General features: G+C 43.2%; 1 protein-coding gene across 1 annotated transcript in view; it reads right to left on the bottom strand.

Annotated features, from left to right (window-relative positions):
- The window catches only part of ace2 (angiotensin I converting enzyme 2), a 60,258-nt gene that overhangs the window by 26,621 nt on the left and 12,411 nt on the right, over nucleotides 1–21,226 (bottom strand). The window contains exons 3-8 of the mRNA XM_078408718.1: nucleotides 18,871–18,964; nucleotides 15,987–16,130; nucleotides 15,797–15,909; nucleotides 6,275–6,383; nucleotides 3,803–3,900; nucleotides 1,843–2,015 (exon numbers count right to left, since the gene is read on the bottom strand). Coding sequence (XP_078264844.1) covers nucleotides 1,843–2,015; nucleotides 3,803–3,900; nucleotides 6,275–6,383; nucleotides 15,797–15,909; nucleotides 15,987–16,130; nucleotides 18,871–18,964 — 731 coding nt within the window. The remainder of the gene's footprint in view (nucleotides 1–1,842; nucleotides 2,016–3,802; nucleotides 3,901–6,274; nucleotides 6,384–15,796; nucleotides 15,910–15,986; nucleotides 16,131–18,870; nucleotides 18,965–21,226) is intronic.

The raw sequence follows: 21,226 nt of genomic DNA, 5'->3' as shown, positions 1-21,226 counted from the left end.
CATTCAGATAATAATCTGCCTTCTTGTTCTTGCCACCAAAGTGGATAACCTCACATTTATCCACATTATACTGCATCTACCATGCACCTGCCCACTCACCAAACCTATCCCAAGTCACCCTGCAGCCTCAGAGCATCCTCATCGTAACTCACACTGCCACCCAGCTTTGTGTCATCCACAATTTTGGAGATGTTACATTCAATTCCATCATCTAAATCATTAATATATATTGTAAATAACTGGGGTCCCAGCACTGAGCTTTGCGGCACCCCACTAGCCATTGCCTGCCATTCTGAAAAGGACCCATTAATTCCTACTCTTTGCTTCCTGTCTGCCAACCAGTTCTCTATCTATGTCAATACCCTACCCCCAATACCATGTGCTCTAATTTTGCACACTAATCTTTTGTGTGGGACCTTGTCAAAAGCTTTTTGAAAGTCCAAATGCACCACAACCACTGGCTCTCCCTTATCCATTCTACTTTTAACATCCTCAAAAAATTCCAGAAGATTAGTCAAGCATGATTTCCCCTTCATAAATCCATGCTGACTTTGACCAATCCTGTCACTGCTTTCCAAATGCACTGCTATTACATCTTTAATAATCGACTCAAGCATCTTACCCACTACTGATGCAAGACCAACTGATGTATAATTCCCCATTTTCTCTCTCCCTCCTTTCTTAAAAAGTGGGGTTACATTAACTACCCTCCAGTCCACAAGAACTGATCCAGAGTCTATAGAACATTGGAAAATGATCACCAATGCATCCATGATTTCTAGGGCCACGTCCTTGAGTACTCTGGGATGCAGACCATCAGGCCCTGGGGATTTATGTACCTTCAGTCCCAACAGTTTACCTAATACCATTTCCTGACTAATGTGGATTCCCTTCAGTTCCTCCCTCCCACTAGATCCTCGGTCCCCTAGTATTTCTGGGAAATTGTTTGTGTCTCACTTCGTGAAGATAGAACCAAAGTACTTGTTTAACTGGTCTGCCATTTCCTTGTTTCCCATTATAAATTCACCTGTTTCTGACTGTAAGGGACCTACGTTTGTCTTCACTAATCTTTTCCTCTTCACACATCAATAGAAGCTTTTACAGTCATTTATTATATTCCCCGCAAGCTTTCTTTCATGCTCTATTTCCCCCCTCCTAATTAACCCCTTTGTCCTTCCCTGTTGAATTCTAAATTTCTCCCAGTCCTCCGGTCGCTGCTTCCTCTGGCCAATTTATGTGCCTCTTGCTTGGATTTAACACTATCCCTAATTTCCCTCGTTAGCCACGGTTGAGCCCCCTTCCCCACTTTATTTTTACGGCAGACAGGGATGAACAATTGTTGTAATTGATCCATGTGATCTTTAAATCTTTGCCATTGCATCTCCATCGTCAACCCTTTAAGCATCATTTGCTAGTCTATCCTAGGAATTGATTAGTAAATGGAATTACAATGCGAGAACGAGTACAGGGAGTTAAAACTTTTTTATTTGCTGCTGACACCAACACTCTCCCTGGCAAACTCTGGGCATTGTTCAAACCGTCAGCAACATTATAATAACAAAAACATCCCAAGGTGCTTCAAGTGTTAACAAACAAAATATGACACAGAGTCATGGAGTCATATACCACATTATTTCATGGTGATGAACAAACACAATGGATTTGATGTTCCCATTTTTATCCATCACACTTGAACTAAGTAAGACTCATTTTAGGAATGGAAATTTTCAATAAACATGAAAGTAAAGGTGATTCTGGAAGTGTGTTTCTGCCTAATATATTGTACATTAGTATACACAATGTTCATGAAAAATCCATTATCTCACACCCTGCACAATCTACCTGAAGTCCAATCCATTGCCCATGTCCCAGGCTGTTGGATGACAGACAACTTTGCGGCCATCAGTAGGTTTCTCGATCATAGAGTAATTCCAAAAGTAGTTATTCATTGGTTTGAGGCCCAATGATTGGAAGAATTTATCAGCCTCCTGGAACATTCTTTTTGGTTTCCATGCCTGTATGGGAAGACATTCAGGAAATAGTCATCAAGATATTAGCTGGCTAATTTCATTTGCTAGTTCAACCATGACTTTTGAAATGGTCTCCTCATTTACTCTATACACCTGGTCCTCCACCGTATCCGGAGCAGTCTGTGTCTTCATCTATGAGTATGTGTCAGTCTGAAGAAGGAGCTCGATCTGAAACGTTGTCTGTCCATTTTCCTCCACAGATGCTGCCTGATCCGTTGAGTTCCACCAGCAGTTGTTTTTTGCTCAAGATCCCAGCATTTACATTCTCCTACATCTCCAGCATAAGATGGTTGTTTAATTTCTCTGTGGTTTGCCTCGACTCAGTCCTGTAGGGGACCCCCATTAACTTCACTTAATCTTTTTGTTTTCACATTTCTATGGAAACTGCCACAATCCATTTTAATGTGTCTGGATGGTTTCATCTCATAGTTTGCTTCCCTTTCCTTATCAATGCCTTGGGAATTGCTGATCCTTTGCTGCTTGTTGATGTTTTCCCAATCCTCACAATTACTGCATTTTGGAAGTGTTGTAAGTTTTTTTCCTTTGATCTAAAGCTGTCTTTTCTTTTGATAGCTGCAAATGAATCATCTAACCCCTTTGTTTGCAATATTGGGCTTAGTTATGCAATGCTGCATTGCTATGAAAAAATAAATGCATTGGCAGTCCCAGGATAGGAAAACCACATTTGATATAGTATAACTAAAACAACTCCCATACTGGAAGGATGTGTAGTATTTGATATAATATAATTAATGACACCCCCACCCCCCCACCACTGGAAGGATGTTTTGATTTTGATATGTTATAACTAAGTCCATTAACAAGTCAAGTATAAGAGGGCATTCTAGATAGGAGATGGTATAACCAAATTCTGAACATGTTGGATTGGGTAATATTGGATAACTAAGTCGTAAATTACCCTGATTCAGGAAGAAGAATTCTTTATGCGCTTTGGCTTAATTGAATCCAATGATATCCCCAATGTTGAAAGGATGTTGCATGTAATGAATAATTATGTCTATTAATACCACCAGTATATCAAGGACATACAGTGATACCTAGGCCTAGCAATTAGTATGGTAACCAAATTATACGTTCAATAAGGTAGCGCAGCGGTAGAGTTGCTGCTTTACAGCGAATGCAGCGCCGGAGACTCAGGTTCGATCCTGACTACGGGTGCTGCACTGTAAGGAGTTTGTACGTTCTCCCCGTGACCTGCGTGGGTTTTCTCCGAGATCTTCGGTTTCCTCCCACACTCCAAAGACGTACAGGTATGCAGGTTAATTGGCTGGGTAAATGTAAAAAAAATAAAAAAATTGTCCCTAGTGGGTGTAGGATAGTGTTAATGTACGGGGATCACTGGGCGGCACGGACTTGGAGGGCCGAAAAGGCCTGTTTCCGGCTGTATATATATGATATGATATGATAAGACATAGGAACAGAATTAGGTGATTCGACTAATCGAGTCTGCTTCGCCATTTAATCATAGCTGATTCTGTCTTTCCCTCTCAATTCCATTCTCCTGCACTCTCCCCATAATCTTTGACACTATTACTAATCAAGAACCTATCAATCTTCACTTTAAAAATACCAAAGACTTGGCCTCCACTGTCGATTGTGGCAATGAATTCCACAGATTCACCACCCTCTGGCTAAAGAGATTCTTCCTCACTTCCAGGCATGTCCTTTTATTCTGAGGATGGGCCCTCTGGTCCAAGACATTCCCATAAGTGAAATCATCCTCTCCCATAGGGCTGGCAGCCTGAACTTACCTGTTCTTTCATTGCAGATGTCACATCTATATCTTTCTGTTCTGGAAATGGAATTGAGAAACTATATAGGTTTCCCCAAAATCTTCCCCACATGTCACCTGAAAATAAAACAGAATTTAGATCAGATTGACATTAAGATAGTAAGAAAATAATGGTTGAGTACAGAACCCAGAAACAGCCACAGAAAGGAAGACACATAGTGGGGCATGGTTATTCTTCGTAAATCACATGCTAATGTAAAGTGCCTGAGAAACTTTCCCTGTTAACTGATGCCAACGCAACCTGTGTTGTCATTTCAGCTTATGTTGACACATTTAATTAAAAAAAGACATATTTGTAAATTCCCTTTAATGACCTTAAGCCATTCCATTGTCTTATGTAGATAAAACTTGTTTAGTTTTGTTTATTATTGTCACGTGTGCAGAGGTAGTGAAAAGCTTTCGTTTGCTTGCTATCCAGTCAAAGAAAAGACTATACATAAATACAATCAAGTCGTCCAAAGTGCGCAGATAAAGGATAAAGGGTACAACTTTAAGTGCAAAGGTATAGCATTGAAGTCCGATGGAGTCTGATTAAAGATTGTTCAAAGGTCTCTCATGAGGAGGATGGAAGGTCAGGACCACACTCTAACTGATGATGCCTGTTAACAGAAGGGAATAAACTATACCTCCTGAATCTGGAGGTATGAGTTTTCAAACCTCTATATCTCCTGCCTGATGGGAGAGAGAAATAAAGGAAGTGGTCCTTGATTATGCTGAGACAGCACAAAGTATTGATCGAGTCAATGGAAGGGAGACTGGTTTGTGAGATACTCTGGGTTACTTCCACAACTCTCTGCAATTTCTTATGGTCTAGGATGGAGCTGTTCCCATCCAGGCTGTGATGAATCCCATAAGATACTTGATACGGTACATCTGTAGCAGTTGGTGAGGATTGTTGGGGACATGCCAAACTTCCTAAGACTTCTAAGGAAGTAGAAGCATTGGTGTGCTTACTTGGCCATAGTTTTGATGTGGCTGGCCCAGGCCAAATTGCTGGTGACATTTATTCCAAGAAACCTGAAGCTTTCGACCATCTCTACTTCGACACCATCAATGTAGACTGGGGTATGTGTACTGCCTCACCTACTGAAGTCAATCACTATCTCTTTTGTCTTGCTGACATTGATGGAGAGGTTGTTGTCTTGAAACCAAGTTACAAGGTTCTCAATTTCCTTTCTGTACTTTTTCTCATCATTATTTGATATCTGGCCTACTATGGCGGTGTTGGCTGCAAAGTTGGACCAGGTGAGTGTGATTCCATCCACTGGACAATGGGGAAAGGTGTTGGAGAAAGATGACATTGTCAAAGACATCAGCAATTTTGATCAGGAAGAATCTGAGATGGAGTGAGTGGGATTCAGACATATGAGCAAGGTGGACATAAATTTGGAAACTACAATGCATGTAAGGGCTGTATGAAACCTCAAAAGTTTCGCCCAGTTTGCTCAAGAAAGGGAGATTAACAGCAGAGTCACTTGATCAAATAAGACTGAGGACACTTAAGGAAGTGCTTCAGAGTTATCTGGATGAACCTGGAGCCATGAGCCCTGGTAAAATGTGGGGAAATTAAGCATAATATCAGAAGTTGATGTAAGTCAATTATCAGAGATCTTTGTAGCTTGGGAAATGTGGCAGTACCTTTACCTTCAATGACGTGGTCAAGATCAGTATGAAGAGATCCTGCGTGCTATCCCAGGACGACATATGGATTGTTGTTTACAGTATCACTATCCCAGTGGTGACAGGTTTACGTGGGCCATTGTCCTCTACCAATGTATCCTTGACAGTTGTTTGGATTATTATAATTCCAAATAGTATAAATACTCCATTTCTATGACTCACTGTTATCAAAACATTCAACAGTGCAGCACAGGGGCAGGCTCTTCAGCCTACAATATCTATGCCGAATAATTTTCAAGATAAAATGAGTGTAATAATCAAAGGGTTTCAGTTTTAATGGATATTGCTTTACTTCAGTTCTGCTTACACATATCTGGTCAACCAAGAAAGGATTCTCAGTAGCAGGCGATTTTTAGAAAACAAACTAAATCAACGCAGTAAATATAAGTGGTAATGCAGAAACTGAAACTATGGCTGTTTTGCGGTGTTACTGGTGGTGGAAGGTTTCGAGTTTACTGTTAGACACATATGATCTTCAAAGCCCAAATTAATAACATTTTAATAACAAGTGGAGGCATATTACCCCAAGTGTTGCACAGAAGCTGCAGCTGTATAAACAGAGGCTAGACTTCTGTGTGTAATTTTATTTTACAATCTCATCATGCATCAAATCATGGGTCACAAAAAAAATCCCAAAACAATTTTTTCAACCCCTTAGACTTTGAAACTGTACCTGAGCATTACTATTATGTCAGGCTGTTACGCTGTTACTGCATGCTTGTTTATTCTTTATACAACAAAGCGATCTTACCCAGTAAATGAGCAGGGAGACCTCCTTTTGAACTGATATGTTGTGGCCCAAAGCTATCTCGGAGCTTTGCCCTTACGTATGCATGCAGTTCCTTGTAAAGAGGCATTATCTAATGGAGTCAGCAGAACAGATTGTAGTTAGTAGCATACTAACTGAACATCGTGAGTCAAAACAACTCAGCATTTGAGTGAAGGTAGACACAAAATGCTGGAATAACTCAGCGGGACAGGCAGCATCTCTGGAGAAAAGGAATGGAGGGAGGAACTGAGTATTCGAGTGATTATTTTTGCAGTAGGCCCTGATTAGTTGAGAAGGCGGACCTTCCAGTTCATATAATGATGCCAGCGTATAGAATGTTATTATTGGTATGTGTGGTCACGTGGAACTTTGTTGCTCACACGAAGTCCAGATTATGTTCGAGATCTTTCACTGTTACAGATTATCATGCCTCCAGCCTTCCAACATACTCTTTACAAACCTCAGGGCCATCCAACAATAATCATTGCCTTCTCATAGATAAAACTATCATGCTGTATCTAATTAGTTTACTGTTTTTAGTTGTTGATTAGACTTGCAATACAGCAGGGAAACAGACTCTTCGACCCACTAAGTCCATGCCGACCATCAATGACCCATTCATACACATTCTATGTTATCCCTCACCTTCACATCCACTACCTCCACACTGGGGACAAATTACAGCAGCCATTTAACCTGCAAACCTGCATGGCTTTGGGAAGTGGGAGGAATCAGCAGTAGCAGCAGGAATCAGCAGTAGCAGCAGCAATCAGCAGTAGCAGCAGCAATCAGCAGTAGCAGCAGCAATCAGCAGTAGCAGCAGCAATCAGCAGTAGCAGCAGCAATCAGCAGTAGCAGCAGCAATCAGCAGTAGCAGCAGCAATCAGCAGTAGCAGCAGCAATCAGCAGTAGCAGCAGCAATCAGCGTTAGCAGCAGCAATCAGCGTTAGCAGCAGCAATCAGCGTTAGCAGCAGCAATCAGCGTTAGCAGCAGCAATCAGCGTTAGCAGCAGCAATCAGCGTTAGCAGCAGCAATCAGCGTTAGCAGCAGCAATCAGCGTTAGCAGCAGCAATCAGCGGTAGCAGCAGCAGCCAGCAGCCAGCAGCCAGCAGCAGCAGCCAGCAGCCAGCAGCAGCAGCCAGCAGCCAGCAGCCAGCAGCCAGCAGCCAGCAGCAGCAGCCAGCAGCCAGCAGCAGCAGCCAGCAGCAGCAGCCAGCAGCAAGCAGCACTGCTTGGGAAGTAGTGTGTGGGGATTGTGTGGGGATAGTAAGGAGTAAGACCTGTGTGATCTCCCGGACTAGTTTCGATCGCCTAGCTTGGGGTCGGAGAGGAATTTCCCGGATTTTTTCCCAAATTGGCCTGGGTTTTTTATCCGGTTTTTCGCCTCTCCCAGGAGATCACTCAGTTCTTTTGGGTGGGCGGTTGGAGTAGCGGCCGGGCAGTAGGTTTAGTAACCGAGCACGGGGCTTTGTTTGGAGAGTATGACTGCCAGGGCAGTTTTTTGTTCTGGGTGTCAGATGTGGGGAATCTGGGAGTCTGATAGTCTTCCAGACATCCACATCTGCGCCAGGTGTGACGAGATGGGGCTCCTAAGGGACCGTATTAGGAACCTGGAGCGGCAGATTGATGACCTCCGTCTGATCAGGGAGAGTGAGGAGGTTATAGATAGGAGTTACAGGGAGGTGGTCACTCCTAGACCACGGGAGGTAGACAAGTGGGTCACTGTTAGGGGGGGGGCAAGGAACAGAGGCAGGGACTAGGGAGTACCCCGGTGGCTGTACCCCTTGGAAATAAGTACTCCTGTTTAAGTACTGTTGGGGGGGACAGCCTACCTGGGGGCAACGACGGTGCCCGGGCCTCTGGCAAGGAGTCCGGCCCTGTTGCTCAGAAGGGTAGGGAAAGGAAGAGGAGAGCAGTAGTAATAGGGGACTCTATAGTGAGGGGGTCAGATAGGCGTTTCTGTGGACGCAGTCGGGAGACCCGGATGGTGGTTTGCCTCCCTGGTGCCGGTGTCCGGGATGTGTCTGAGCGTGTCCAGGATATCCTGAAAGGGGAGGGAGAGGAGCCAGAGGTCGTGGTACATATAGGTACCAACAATATAGGTAGGATAAGGGAAGAGGTCCTGAAAGGAGAATTCAGGGGGCTAGGAAGAGAGTTAAAAAAAAGGACTTCCAAAGTAATAATCTCAGGCTTACTGCCTGTGCCACGCGATAGTGAGAATAGGAATGGAGTGAGGTGGAGGATAAATACGTGGCTGAGGAACTGGTGCAGGGAGCAGGGTTTCAAGTTTCTGGATCATTGGGACCTCTTCTGGGGGAAGTATGACCTGTACAAAAAGGACGGGTTGCATCTGAACCCGAGGGGAACCAATATCCTGGCGGGGAGATTTGCTAAAATAACTGCGGAGACTTTAAACTAGTACGGTTGGGGGGAGGGACTCAAACACAGATAGCTAATAGGCAGTGTGTGAGGCAGGAGGCAGAAAAGGGAAACACTCAGACCCAATATGTAGGAGAGAAAGAAGGGAAAAGAAATAAACTGAGAATAAGAAATGATGGGTCCCTTAAATGTGTATATTTTAATGCTAGGAGCATTGTAAGAAAGGTGGATGAGCTTAGAGCCTGGATTGACATCTGGAAGTATGATGTTGTGGCGATCAGTGAAACATGGTTGCAGGAGGGTTGCGATTGGCAATTAAATATTCCAGGATTTCATTGTTTCAGATGTGATAGAATCGGAGGGGCAAGAGGTGGGGGTGTTGCATTGCTTGTCAGGGAGGATATCACAGCAGTGCTTTGGCAGGACAGACTAGAAGGCTGTTTGGGTGGAACTCAGAAATGAGAAAGGTTTAGCAACACTTATAGGGGTGTATTATAGACCGCCAAATAGGGAACGAGAATTGGAAGAGCAAATATGTAAGGAGATAGCAGATATTAGTAGTAAGCACAGAGTGGTGATTGTGGGTGATTTCAATTTTCCGTATATAGACTGGGAATCACATTCTGTTAAAGGGCTGGATGGTTTGGAGTTTGTAAAATGTGTGCAGGATAGTTTTTTGCAGCAATACGTAGAGGTGCCTACCAGAGAAGGGGCAGTGTTGGACCTCCTGTTAGGAAATGAGATGGGTCAGGTGACGGAGGTATGTGTTGAGGAGCACTTTGGGTCTAGTGATCATAATGCCATTAGTTTCAATATCATTATGGAGAAGGTCAAATTTGGACCAAGGGTTGAGATTTTGGATTGGAGAAAGGCTAATTTTGAGGAGATGAGAAAGGATTTAAAAGGAGTGAAATGGAAATTGTTGTTTTATGAAAAGGATATAATAGAGAAATGGAGGATATTTAAAGGTGAAATTTTGAGAGTACAGAGTATTTATGTCCCTGTTCGGTGGAAAGGAAAGAATAATAATTTGAAAGAGCCGTGGTTTTCCAGGGAAATTGGACACTTGGTTCGGAAAAAGAGGGAGATATACAATAAATATAAGCGGCAGGGAGTAAATGAGGTTCTTGAGGAATATAAAGAATGTAAAAGGAATCTTAAAAAGGAAATTAGAAAAGCGAAAAAAAGATATGAGGCTGCTTTGGCAAGTAATGTAAAAGTAAACCCCAAGGGGTTCTACAGATATGTCAATAGCAAAAGGATAGTGAGGGATAAAATTGGTCCATTAGAGAGTCAGAGTGGACAGCTATGTGCTGAGCCGGAAGAAATGGGGGAGATATTAAACAATTTCTTTTCTTCGGTATTTACCGAGGAGAAGGATATTGAATTATGTGAGGTAAGCGAAACAAGTAGAGTAGTGATGGAAATTAGGAGGATTAAAGAAGAGGAGGTACGGACACTTTTGAAGAATATAAAAGTGGATAAGTCTCCAGGTCCTGATAGGATATTCCCTAGGACATTGAGGGAAGTTAGTGCAGAAATAGCAGGGGCTATGACGGAAATATTTCAAACGTCATTAGAAACAGGGATGGTGCCGGAAGATTGGCGCATTGCGCATGTTGTGCCTTTGTTTAAAAAAGGTTCTAAAAGTAAACCTAGCAATTATAGACCTATTAGTTTGACGTCTGTGGTGGGAAAATTAATGGAAAAGATACTTAGGGACAATATATATAATTATTTGGATAATCAAGGCCTGATTAGAAACAGTCAACATGGATTTGTGCCTGGATGGTCATGTTTGACTAATCTTCTTGAATTTTTTGAAGAGGTTACCAGGGAAATTGATAAGGGCAAGGCTGTGGATGTTGTCTATATGGACTTCAGTAAGGCATTTGACAAGGTTCCACATGGAAGGTTGATTAAGAAGGTTAAATCGTTGGGTATTAATAGTGAGGTTGCAAGATGGATTCAACAATGGCTGAATGGGAGATACCAGAGGGTAACGGTTGACAATTGTATGTCAGGTTGGAGGCCAGTGTCTAGTGGAGTGCCCCAAGGATCTGTGTTGGGTCCACTGTTGTTTGTCATTTACATTAATGATCTGGATGATGGTGTGGCAAATTGGATTAGTAAATATGCAGATGATACTAAGATAGGTGGAGTAGTTGATAGTGAGGTAGATTTTCAAAGTCTACAGAGAGACTTGGGCCTTTTGGAAGGGTGGGCTGAAAGATGGCAGATGGAGTTTAATGCTGATAAGTGTGAGGTGCTGCATTTTGGTAGGACAAATCAAAATAGGACGTATAGGGTAAATGGTAGGGAATTGAGGAATGTAGTGGAACAGAGGGATCTGGGAATAACTGTGCATTGTTCCCTGAAGGTGGAATCTCATATGGATAGGGTGGTGAAGAAGGCGTTTGGTATGCTTGCCTTTATAAATCAGAGCATCGAGTATAGAAGTTGGGATGTAATGTTGAAATTGTACAGGGCATTGGTGAGGCCGAATCTGGAGTATGGTGTGCAGTTCTGGTCGCCAAATTATAGGAAGGATGTCGACAAAATGGAGAGGGTACAGAGGAGATTTACTAGAATGTTGCCTGGGTTTCAGCACTTAGGCTACAGAGAGAGGTTGAACAGGTTGGGTCTTTATTCTTTGGAGCGTAGAAGGTTGAGGGGGGACTTGATAGAGGTTTTTAAACTTTTGAGAGGGACGGACAGAGTTGACGTGGGTAGGCTTTTCCCTTTGAGAGTGGGGAAGATTCCAACAAGGGGACATAGCTTCAGAATTGAGGGACAAAGGTTTAGGGGTAACATGAGGGGGAACTTCTTTACTCAGAGGGTTGTGGCTGTATGGAATGGGCTTCCGGTGGAAGTGGTGGAGGCTGGCTCGATTTTATTATTTAAGAGTAAATTGGATAGGTATATGGATAGGAGGGGATTGGAGGGTTATGGTCTGAGTGCAGGTAGATGAGACTAGGTCAGGGAGAATGGTCGGCGTGGACTGGTAGGGCCGGACAGGCCTGTTTCCATGCTGTAGTTGTTATATGTTATATATGTTATATGAAACTGGAGCACACAGAGAAAACCCGGGTCAAGGGAAGAGCTTTCAAAATCTACACAGACAATACCTGAGGGCAGGATTGAATCTGGGTCTCTGGTGCTGTGAGGCAGCAGCTCTACCAGCTGAGCCACCATGCATGCCGCCCCAGGTTTAATAACCTCCAGTGGGCTTTGTGTAAGGCAATGGAATTGGAAAATTGAAATACTTAATTATATCAGGGTATCACATTCAGCAACTGCCAGGATGTAACCAGTGTAGTATCAGGGTCCAATCCTGACTTAACCATGAACTGAAGGAACGTTCTTAGGGCAAGGTGTAGCACTGAGTAAATAGAAATAAGGTTCATTGCATTTCAGGGATGATATCATTACCTTCATTACAGATAGCTTATAAAATCATTTCAATGGTAAATTGTTTTTAAACAGAAAGGCTTGGATTGTCAGCAGTGACATATCTTGAATAAAGATAATGGCATAATTCCCAGAATAGTCGGCAGCAATAATTTAATCTTTTCCCAGCTAATGTTTGTGCAGCTAGATTTCGGTAAACTCCCACCTGGCGTTTTCACCCTTCCCAAATCCTAGAGATCCACATGAGAGGGGCGGTGAATCACGGTGATCATAGCCAGGGAGGAGCCCTGTTACATCCAGGTACCAAGAGGTTTGAGGCAAACCTCTTCCTCAGCCCTTTGAGATGCACAGATACTGGATACTGGTTGGATATTGCATCTGACACCCCAGTGATGATAATCAATCCTGCCTCAAATATCTTTTACCAGTTAAGTAGAGAGTAGGATTGAGGCAAACTATCTTGCACTATCATAGACTTGTTTTTTTAATAATGCTTTGCTCTAATGTCTTGTTCTTTTAGATTTTTTCTTTTCACTAGTAGAATTCACTTGTAGAATTTATATGCAATTTATCTATAATTTATGTTTTGTGTGCTGTCAGAGTCTATGTGCCTGGGATCTTGCTACAAGCAAGATTTTCATTGTACGTGTACCCCATCATACTTATGCATATGACAATAAACTCAACACAACTTGATTTGACTTGACTGGACAGGAGGGTTGTTTGGAGGTGGTGAGATACCTGGAACAGGTATGGCCAGATTTTCACAGGGGCTTAGGCACAAACCTAACCTCTTTCAAACCAAACCAGCATGGCTTTGTGCATTTGGAAATCTTGTCTTACAAATCTGATCGTTTTTTGAAGAGATCCCGAAGAGTATTCTTGCTATTGAGGGCGTGCAGCGTAGGTTCACTAGGTTAATTCCCGGAATGGCGGGACTGTCGTATGTTGAAAGGCTGGAGCAATTAGGCTTGTATACACTGGAATTTAGAAGGATGAGGGGGGATCTTATTGAAACATATAAGATAATTAGGGGATTGGACACATTAGAGGCAGGAAACATGTTCCCAATGTTGGGGGAGTCCAGAACAAGGGGCCACAGTTTAAGAATAAGGGGTAGGCCATTTAGAACGGAGATGAGGAAGAACTTTTTCAGTCAGAGAGTGGTGAAGGTGTGGAATTCTCTGCCTCAGAAGGCAGTGGAGGCCAGTTCGTTGGATGCTTTCAAGAGAGAGCTGGATAGAGCTTTTAAGGATAGCGGAGTGAGGGGGTATGGGGAGAAGGCAGGAACGGGGTACTGATTGAGAGTGATCAGCCATGATCACATTGAATGGCGGTGCTGGCTCGAAGGGCTGAATGGCCTACTCCTGCACCTATTGTCTATTGTCTATTGTCTATTGACGAGGTCAGGACAAAGCCAGTGGTGTGCCTCAGGGGTTAGTGCAGATCTCACAGCTGTTTGTTATCTACATTAATGATTTGGATGACAATGTAGTTAACATTGTTCGTAAATCTGCAAATAACAATAAAATTGGTGGTAAAATGGTCAATGGGGAAGAATATCAAAGTTTAAAACGGGATCTAGATTATTTGAGAAGGTGGAGCAAGTAATAGCAAACAGAATTTGGAGAAGGCATTTGGTGTGCTTGTCTTCATTGCGAATTTATTGGAGTACAAGATTGTCACATTATGATGAAGCTATACAAGTAGGTAACAAGACCACACTTGGAGTATTGTGTGCAGGTCTGGTTACACAGCTACAGGAAGTTGAAAAGCGTACTGAAACAATTCACCAGGATGTTCCCTGGACGTGGCCTTGAGTTGTAGGGGAAAGTGGGATAGGCTGGAACCTTTTTCTTTGGAACATAGGAGGGTGGGGGTGATCTTATTGTAGTATACCAAATCATGAAAGACATGCATAACGTGAATGCTCCCAGTCTTTTCCCCAGAGTAGAGAATTCTAAAATTAGGCTTAAGTTGAGAGGGGAGGGAATTAAAAGGTACTTTTGGGGTAACCTTTTCACTCAGAGGGCAGTCAGAGCATTAAAGAATCTTACAACATGGAAACAAGCCCTTTGGTCCAACTTGTCCTTCCTAACCAAGAAGCCCCATCTAAGTTTGTCCCATTTGCCCACATTTAGCCCACATCCTTCAATCTTTATAATCCATGTACCTGTCCAAGTGTCTTTTAAAAGTTGTTATTGTACCTGCTCAATTACCTCCTCTGGCAGCTCCTTCCATATACTCACCAATCCCTGAGTGTAAAAGTCGCCCCTCGGGTTCCTATTAAGTTTTTCACCTCTCGCCTTAAACTTATGTCTTCTAGTTTTTGACTCCCAAACTCTATCAATTCCCCACAAGATTTTACACACCTTGATCACTCCATAGCATCCTTCACTCCATGGAATAAAATCCTAGCCTGCCCAATCTTTCCCTGTAGCTCAGGCCCTCGAGTCCTGGCAACATCCTTGTAAATCTTCTCTGTATTCTTTACAGCTGAATGGCATTCTTCCTCTGGCAGTGTGCCAAAAACTGAATTCCAAATGCAGTCCCACCAATGTCTTGGGCAGCTGTCACATAACATAACATCCCAACCTCTCTACTCAGTACCCTGACTGGTAAAAACCAATGTACCAAACGCCTTCTTTAGCATCCTATACCTGAGACACAACTTTCAGGGCACTATACAGTATACCCGTACTCTGCTCTCCAACATTCCCCAGAGCCCTGCTATTCATTATGAAGCTCCCACCCAGGTTTGACTTCCCAAAATGCAAAACCTCACACTTATCTGCATTAAACTCTGTTAGTCATTCCTCAGCTCACTTGCCTAGCCTAGCTGATCAAGATCCTTTTGTAATTGTTGATAACCATCTTTATTTTCTACTATACCACCAACAGATACCTATATCTGTGCCAGGGCACCAACAATTTCTTCTCTAGCTTCCCATAGTGTCTTCGGATATATCTGATCAGGTCCAAAAGATTTATCTACCTTCATATGCCTCAGGCCAACCTGCATCTTCACAACTGCAATATGGATTGTCCTCAAGCTATCTCCTTTATTTGTGCTATTCCCTCATCTTTATGTCTTTCTTCCAGTAAAAACAACATGAACTGTCCTCAAGACATTTCCTTTATCTGTGCCTTGTCTTTATGTCTTTCCCACAGAGAAAACAAAAGAGAAATAGTCCTTGGGGATCTTGCGCATCTCCCATAGCTCCACACATAGATGGCCGCATTATTTTCTGGGGCCCTATTCTCTGTCTAGTTACCCTTTCCTCTAATATACTTATAAAATATCTTTGAGTTCTCCTTAATCTTATCTGCCTGAGTTGTCTCCTACACCCTTTTTGCCTCCCTGATTGCCTTTTTAAATATGTTCTTCAATCCCCTAAACTTCCAGGGATACGCCGAAGAGTCTCTTTCAGTACAGCTCTATGGCTCTATGGCTCAACTTGGAATACTGGTGTATTCTTGGCATGGTAGTAAAAGCATGATGGTCTGATTTCTGCTTTAAATTGCAGCTCAGCCATAGTTCTCTTCCCCCAGGTGAAATCTCCATATGTATTTAGTTCACTATTTTTGCCCAAATAATTTAGCGGCTTGACAGACGCAAGGAGGTGTATTGATAACCGGAGGCTTCTCAGGTTAAGGAGACCAGGTAACATGTACAGACAGAGCACAGGATCAGTACAGGAGGTAAGTCAGACCTCTTGGAGTAGCCGCTCCACATCCGTCACCAGATCGTTTCGAGAGTATGCAAATTTTCCCACGCCATCGGTCTCATAGTTAGATCGCCAGTAGTCACCATAGTCTTCATAACCTGCACAGAGTAACCAGTTAGGCAGTGTCCCTCACACGACTGCGTATTATCTCATGTGTCATTGTTTGGTTGCTTACCATCCAATTTGGCGGCTTTGTTCTTCAAAATGGTGTATTCCTCATAGAGTGGTCTGAGCTTCTTCCCCACGTTAACCCGCCAGCCTTCCCAGGCCCACAGCCTCTCCGTATAATCTTTACTTTCAGCCATCAAAATGGTCAACTCTGGACAAAAGTAAGAGGGTTAGGAAGAGTCTAGTCCGATCATGATCGTGAAGAGGCCTTCACGATGCAACAAAAGTCACCAATTTGTCCCTGAGAAGATCATCTGTGGCTTCCTGCCCGCTACTGCAGACCAATAAATATGTGCTCTTAAAGATCTAGAGTGATAGAAGCATACAGCGGGGAAACAGATCCTTCGGCCCAACTAGTTCATGCCCAATCTAAATGTGACCCATTTACCCGTGCTTGCTCATATTCCTCTAAACCTTTCCTATCAAAGTACCTGTCCAAATGTCTTTTACATGTTGGTGTTGTACCTGCCTCAGCAATGTCCTCTGGCAGCTCATTCCATAAACCCAGTGAAAAAGTTGCTCCTAATTTTCTTATTAAATATTTTCCCTCTCACCGTAAGCTTATTCCCTCTAGTTCTTGATTTTCCTACCCTGGAAAATAGGAGAGAGGAAAAGAAGGGTTCCAACAGCAAACATCACCTATCCATGTTCTCCAGAGATGCTGCTTGACTGGCTGAGTTACTCCAGCATTTTGTGCCTTTTTTTTCCTGGGACATTCACCTATCTATGTCCCTCATGACTTTATACATCTCTATAAGATCATTCTTCATGTACTCCTGCTTCCTGCATTCCAAGGAATAAAATCAGAGCCTGCCCAAACTCTCCCAATAGCTCAGGCCCTTGAATCATGGCAACATCCTTGGAAATATTCCCTGCACCAATTCCAGCTGCATGGCATTGTTCCTGTTGCAGGGTGACCAAAACTGAACACTGGATTTCTTGTGCAGCCACACCACTGTCTTATTCAACTGTAACATAACATCCCAAATTCCCTGACCGATAAAGGCTAGCGTGCCCAAAGATTTCTTCACCTCTCTATCTACCTGCAATGCCTCTTTCAGGGAATTATACTCCCAGATCTCTCTCCTCTACAACACTCTACCATTCACTGGGAAGATCCTGCCCTGCTTCGACTTTCCAAAAGGCAATACCTCACACTTATCTGAATTAAACTTCATTAGCTGTTCCTCAGCTCATTTGCACAGTTGTCAAAATCCCAATGTAAGTCTTAATAATCAAGTTCACTGTCTATGATACCACCTATTTTAAAGCCATCTGCAAACTTATTAATCATGCCTTGTCCATTCATATACAAACCAACTTCAACACTGCTGAATCATCAGTTATTAATGTGGATAATCCAAGAAGATTTTCAAAGCTTGAAGGGAACTTGAAGGGAGCTTTTGGTTTGCAGCTGGATCAAGAGCTGTTGGATCAGACCTGTCAAGCCCAAAGCGGAGCAACTGCAAGCAGAAAGTGTAGATAGATGCTGTTGGACACACATAACTGAGGCATGCATGATCACGCGATGTGCTGCAGCTGCATGGCGTGGGAGCTGGTGGACCCCTTGGTGGTCCCTGGTGACCATGTCCGCAGCAAATGCCGGCTGATTGAAGAACTCAGACTCAAATTTGATGACCTGGAGTCTGAGCTTTAAACGCTGCAGCACATTAGGGACGGGGTGAACTACCTGGATGCTGTGTATCTGGTAGCAGTTACACCCGTTAGAGTAACTCCTTCCAACTTGGTCTGTGGTCAGGAGGAGGGTGTGACTGCAAGTGAGGCAGGCAGGTAAACAGAGGTAAGGACCATGTTAGAGGAGCCTCAGTCCTTGAGCTTGTCAAGCACGTCTGATATTCTTGCTCCCTCTGCAGACGAGTGTGGGGCTGTAGGGAGGATGAGCAACCAGACAAGGGCACCATGGATCAGGGAGCCATTCAAGTAGGGAGAGAGAAGAAAAAGCGTAGTTATCATTGGGGATAGTATAGTTGGGGGGATAGTCACTATTCTCTGTCATGAGGATCGAGAGTCCAGAAGGCTGTGTTGCCGGTCTGGTGCCCGGGTTTGGGACATCTTGGCTGAGCTGCAGAAGAACTTAGAGTGGGAGGGGAAAGATCCATTCATTGTGGTCCATGTGGGTACCAATGACGTAGGTAGAACAAGGAAAGCTAGGGGAATTTGAGCAGATAGGTACTAAATTGAGAAGCGGGGTCAATAAAGTAATAATTCTTGGATTGCTACCTGAGCCACGAGCAAGCTGGCATAGGATTGAGAAGATTAAAGAGTTAACCTGTGGCTCAAAGATTGCTGTGGAAATAGGGATGGAGTGAGTGTGCTTATTGATTTCTCTAACTTCAAGTAACCCTTGTTTCCCTTCTCTCCGTCCCTTCCCATCCTTGTTCTCCGACTCGTTCTACTGTCCTCCTGAATATATATTACTGATTGTATGCCGCATTGTCACCTTCCCCTCAGCTAATAATGAACCATTCTACACTTCCTTATCAGCATCTGCTTTAATCTGTCCTTTTCACACCTTACTCTTGCATATCTCTAGAATCCCCCTCTCCCGACTCTCAGTCTGAAAAAGGGTCTCGACCCAAAATTGCATCCATTCCTCCTCTCCAGAGATGCTGAGTTACTCCAGCATTTTGTGTCTATCTTAAGTGAATGAGTGAATGAGTGAGTAGGTGCGTGTGCGAGAGTGAATGAGTGGATGAGAATGCGTACATGTATGCGAAGCAGCAGTAGCAGCATTGGAAGGAGTTAAGGCAAGAGAGGCACGAGAGAATGCAGGTGCTGAAATCTGTACCAAGAGAAGGGGGGCAGCTGGAGCAACTCAGTGGTCAGGCAGCATCTGTGGAGGGAGTGACGATTTGAAAGGCTTCAGTTACCTGGCTCCAATCCGACACATTTAGAGGGTCGATCTGGATAGCAGATGGTTCCTGTGCTGTAGATTGTGCTCATTTCATTCTGAATATCATTTAGCTGGAATAAAAATATGAATGATATTTTGCTTTAAGCATTAGATTTCTCTCCACAGTCAGAAGCTCTTTAAACAACATATAAGGTAAGAAGGGGATAGTTTAATGGAGATGTGCAGGGCAGGTGTTTTACACAGAGAGTGGTGGGGGCCTGGAATGCATTGCCAGAGGTGGAAGCAGATATGATAGTGTTTAAGAGGCTTTTAGATAGATCCATGGAAATGCAGGGAATAGAGGGGAATGGTCTTGGACCATGTACAGGCAGATGGGATCAATTTAACTTGGCATCATGTTTGGCACAAACATGGGCCAAAGTTGTGCTGTACTGTTCAATGTTCTATGTTGAATGATTCTCCAGCACTGTGCTTATTGTAATTTTCACAGTGGAGTGATTTTGTGGCACAACTGCCCACAATGTAATTGGAAGTGTAAGGTAAATGCAATGATTGTTATGTGATTGACACAGTGGTGCGAGCAAGGCCAGCAAATACCAGCAACTTGAATATCGTTGTGGAGCAACTTATGTGGTCAGAATATCACACGGACGGATACGATGTAAACACCGTGTGTCGTGAGTTCCTTGTTGTTAGAATAAACAGCAAAGAACTCACAATAAACACCTGTAGAAATGGGCGGAGAATATGGCAAGTGGAATTTAATCCAAGCAAGTGTGTGGTATTGAACCTTGGGAGGTTGGATGTTCTGTAAGAAGAAGGTATGCAGTTAAAGGCAAGACCCTTAACTGCATTAATGTACAGAGGGATTTTGGGGTCCAGGTCTATACCTCCCTGAAAGTGGCCTCACAGTTATATAGAGTGGTAAAAAAAGGCATATGGCATGTTCACCTTCATTGGTTGGTGCGTTTAGTATAAGTTCAGGAAGTTGTGATGTAACTTTATAGGACTTGGGTTAGGCTGTATTTGCAGTATTGTGTGCAGTTCTGGTCGCCCCATTATAGAAAGAATGTGGAAGCTTTGTGGAGGGTGCAGAAGAGGTCTATCAGAATGTTGCCTGGATTTGAGGGTATTACCTATAAGAGGAGGTTGGACAGACTTGGATTTTTTACTCTGGTACACCGAAGGTTGAGGAGAAATCTGATAGAAGTATATAAAATAATGAGCGGCATAGACAGAGTAGATAGAAAGAACAGTCAGAATCTTTTTTCCCATGGTGGAAATGTTAAGTACTAGAGGTCATAGCTTCATGATGAAAGGGGCTAAGTTTATAGGAGATGAACAGGTCAGGATTTTTTTACAGAGGGTGGTGGGTGGCTGGAAGGTGTTGCCAGGGGTGGTGGTGGAGGCAGATACATTAGTACCATTTAAGAGGCTTTTCGAAAGGACATAGTTATTCAGGGAGTGGAATGATATGGATCATGTGCAAGCAGATGAGATTAGCTTATTTTGGGATCAGTTCCAGCTGAGACTTAGTGGGCCAAAGGGCCTGTTCCTGTGTTGTATTTCTCTGTGTCCTATGCTTTGTTAATACTTAAAATCACAGTGATTTGTGATGACAATGAGCTATAAACCTGGCACATATACTCAAAAGTTGGGAGAATCTCACACAGTTTTATGTCAAAATCTCTCCAGATAGGTTTTTTGGTTTAAAGGATAAAGTGGTCTAGTAGAACAGATGTTAGTATTGGTATATTATTGGTATATTATTATCATCTCTACTGAGGTACAGTGATAAACCTTGTTTTGCGTGCTAGCCAGGCACATCATACTGTACATGAGTGTAATAGTGTCGTACATTCATACAAAGGGACATGCACAAAGAGAAAACGAAACAGAGTGCAGAATATAGTGTTAGATACAGAGAAAGTACAGATTAAAAAGTGCAAGGCCTGACACGTGATAAGCTGGAAAGGGAATTGATCCTTAACATGAGAGGTCCATTCAAGAACCTAATACAAAACAGACACTTGATTAGAGAGCTGTATCTTCCATGGAAATGGCAGCCAAGAGTGGCAGAGAATTCTTTCCAGGGCAGCTACAAATGTAAGAGGAACCCATTATCGAGTGGAACCTTGCAAAGGTTTGGTTCAGAAACATGACCAGCACCATGTGTTCACAAATGGCATGAATCCCTGCTTTGATCTTCCGGGCAGCCAAACCCCACGCAGCTGATCTTTTAATTACTCCTAAGCCGCTAAGGTCGGAAAAAAGAACGCATTGTAGTGGTTTATAAAATAAAGCAGGAAATGACAGATAGGAGTCCACACAGGGACATGTTTCTCATGATGAGTCACAAAAAGGGAGTGATA

This window comes from Rhinoraja longicauda, chromosome 12, assembly GCF_053455715.1.
Source record: "Rhinoraja longicauda isolate Sanriku21f chromosome 12, sRhiLon1.1, whole genome shotgun sequence".
Taxonomy (NCBI): Eukaryota; Metazoa; Chordata; class Chondrichthyes; order Rajiformes; family Arhynchobatidae; genus Rhinoraja; species Rhinoraja longicauda.
The sequence above is the reverse complement of the archived record's forward strand: the minus strand, read 5'-3'. Positions and strand labels throughout refer to the sequence as shown.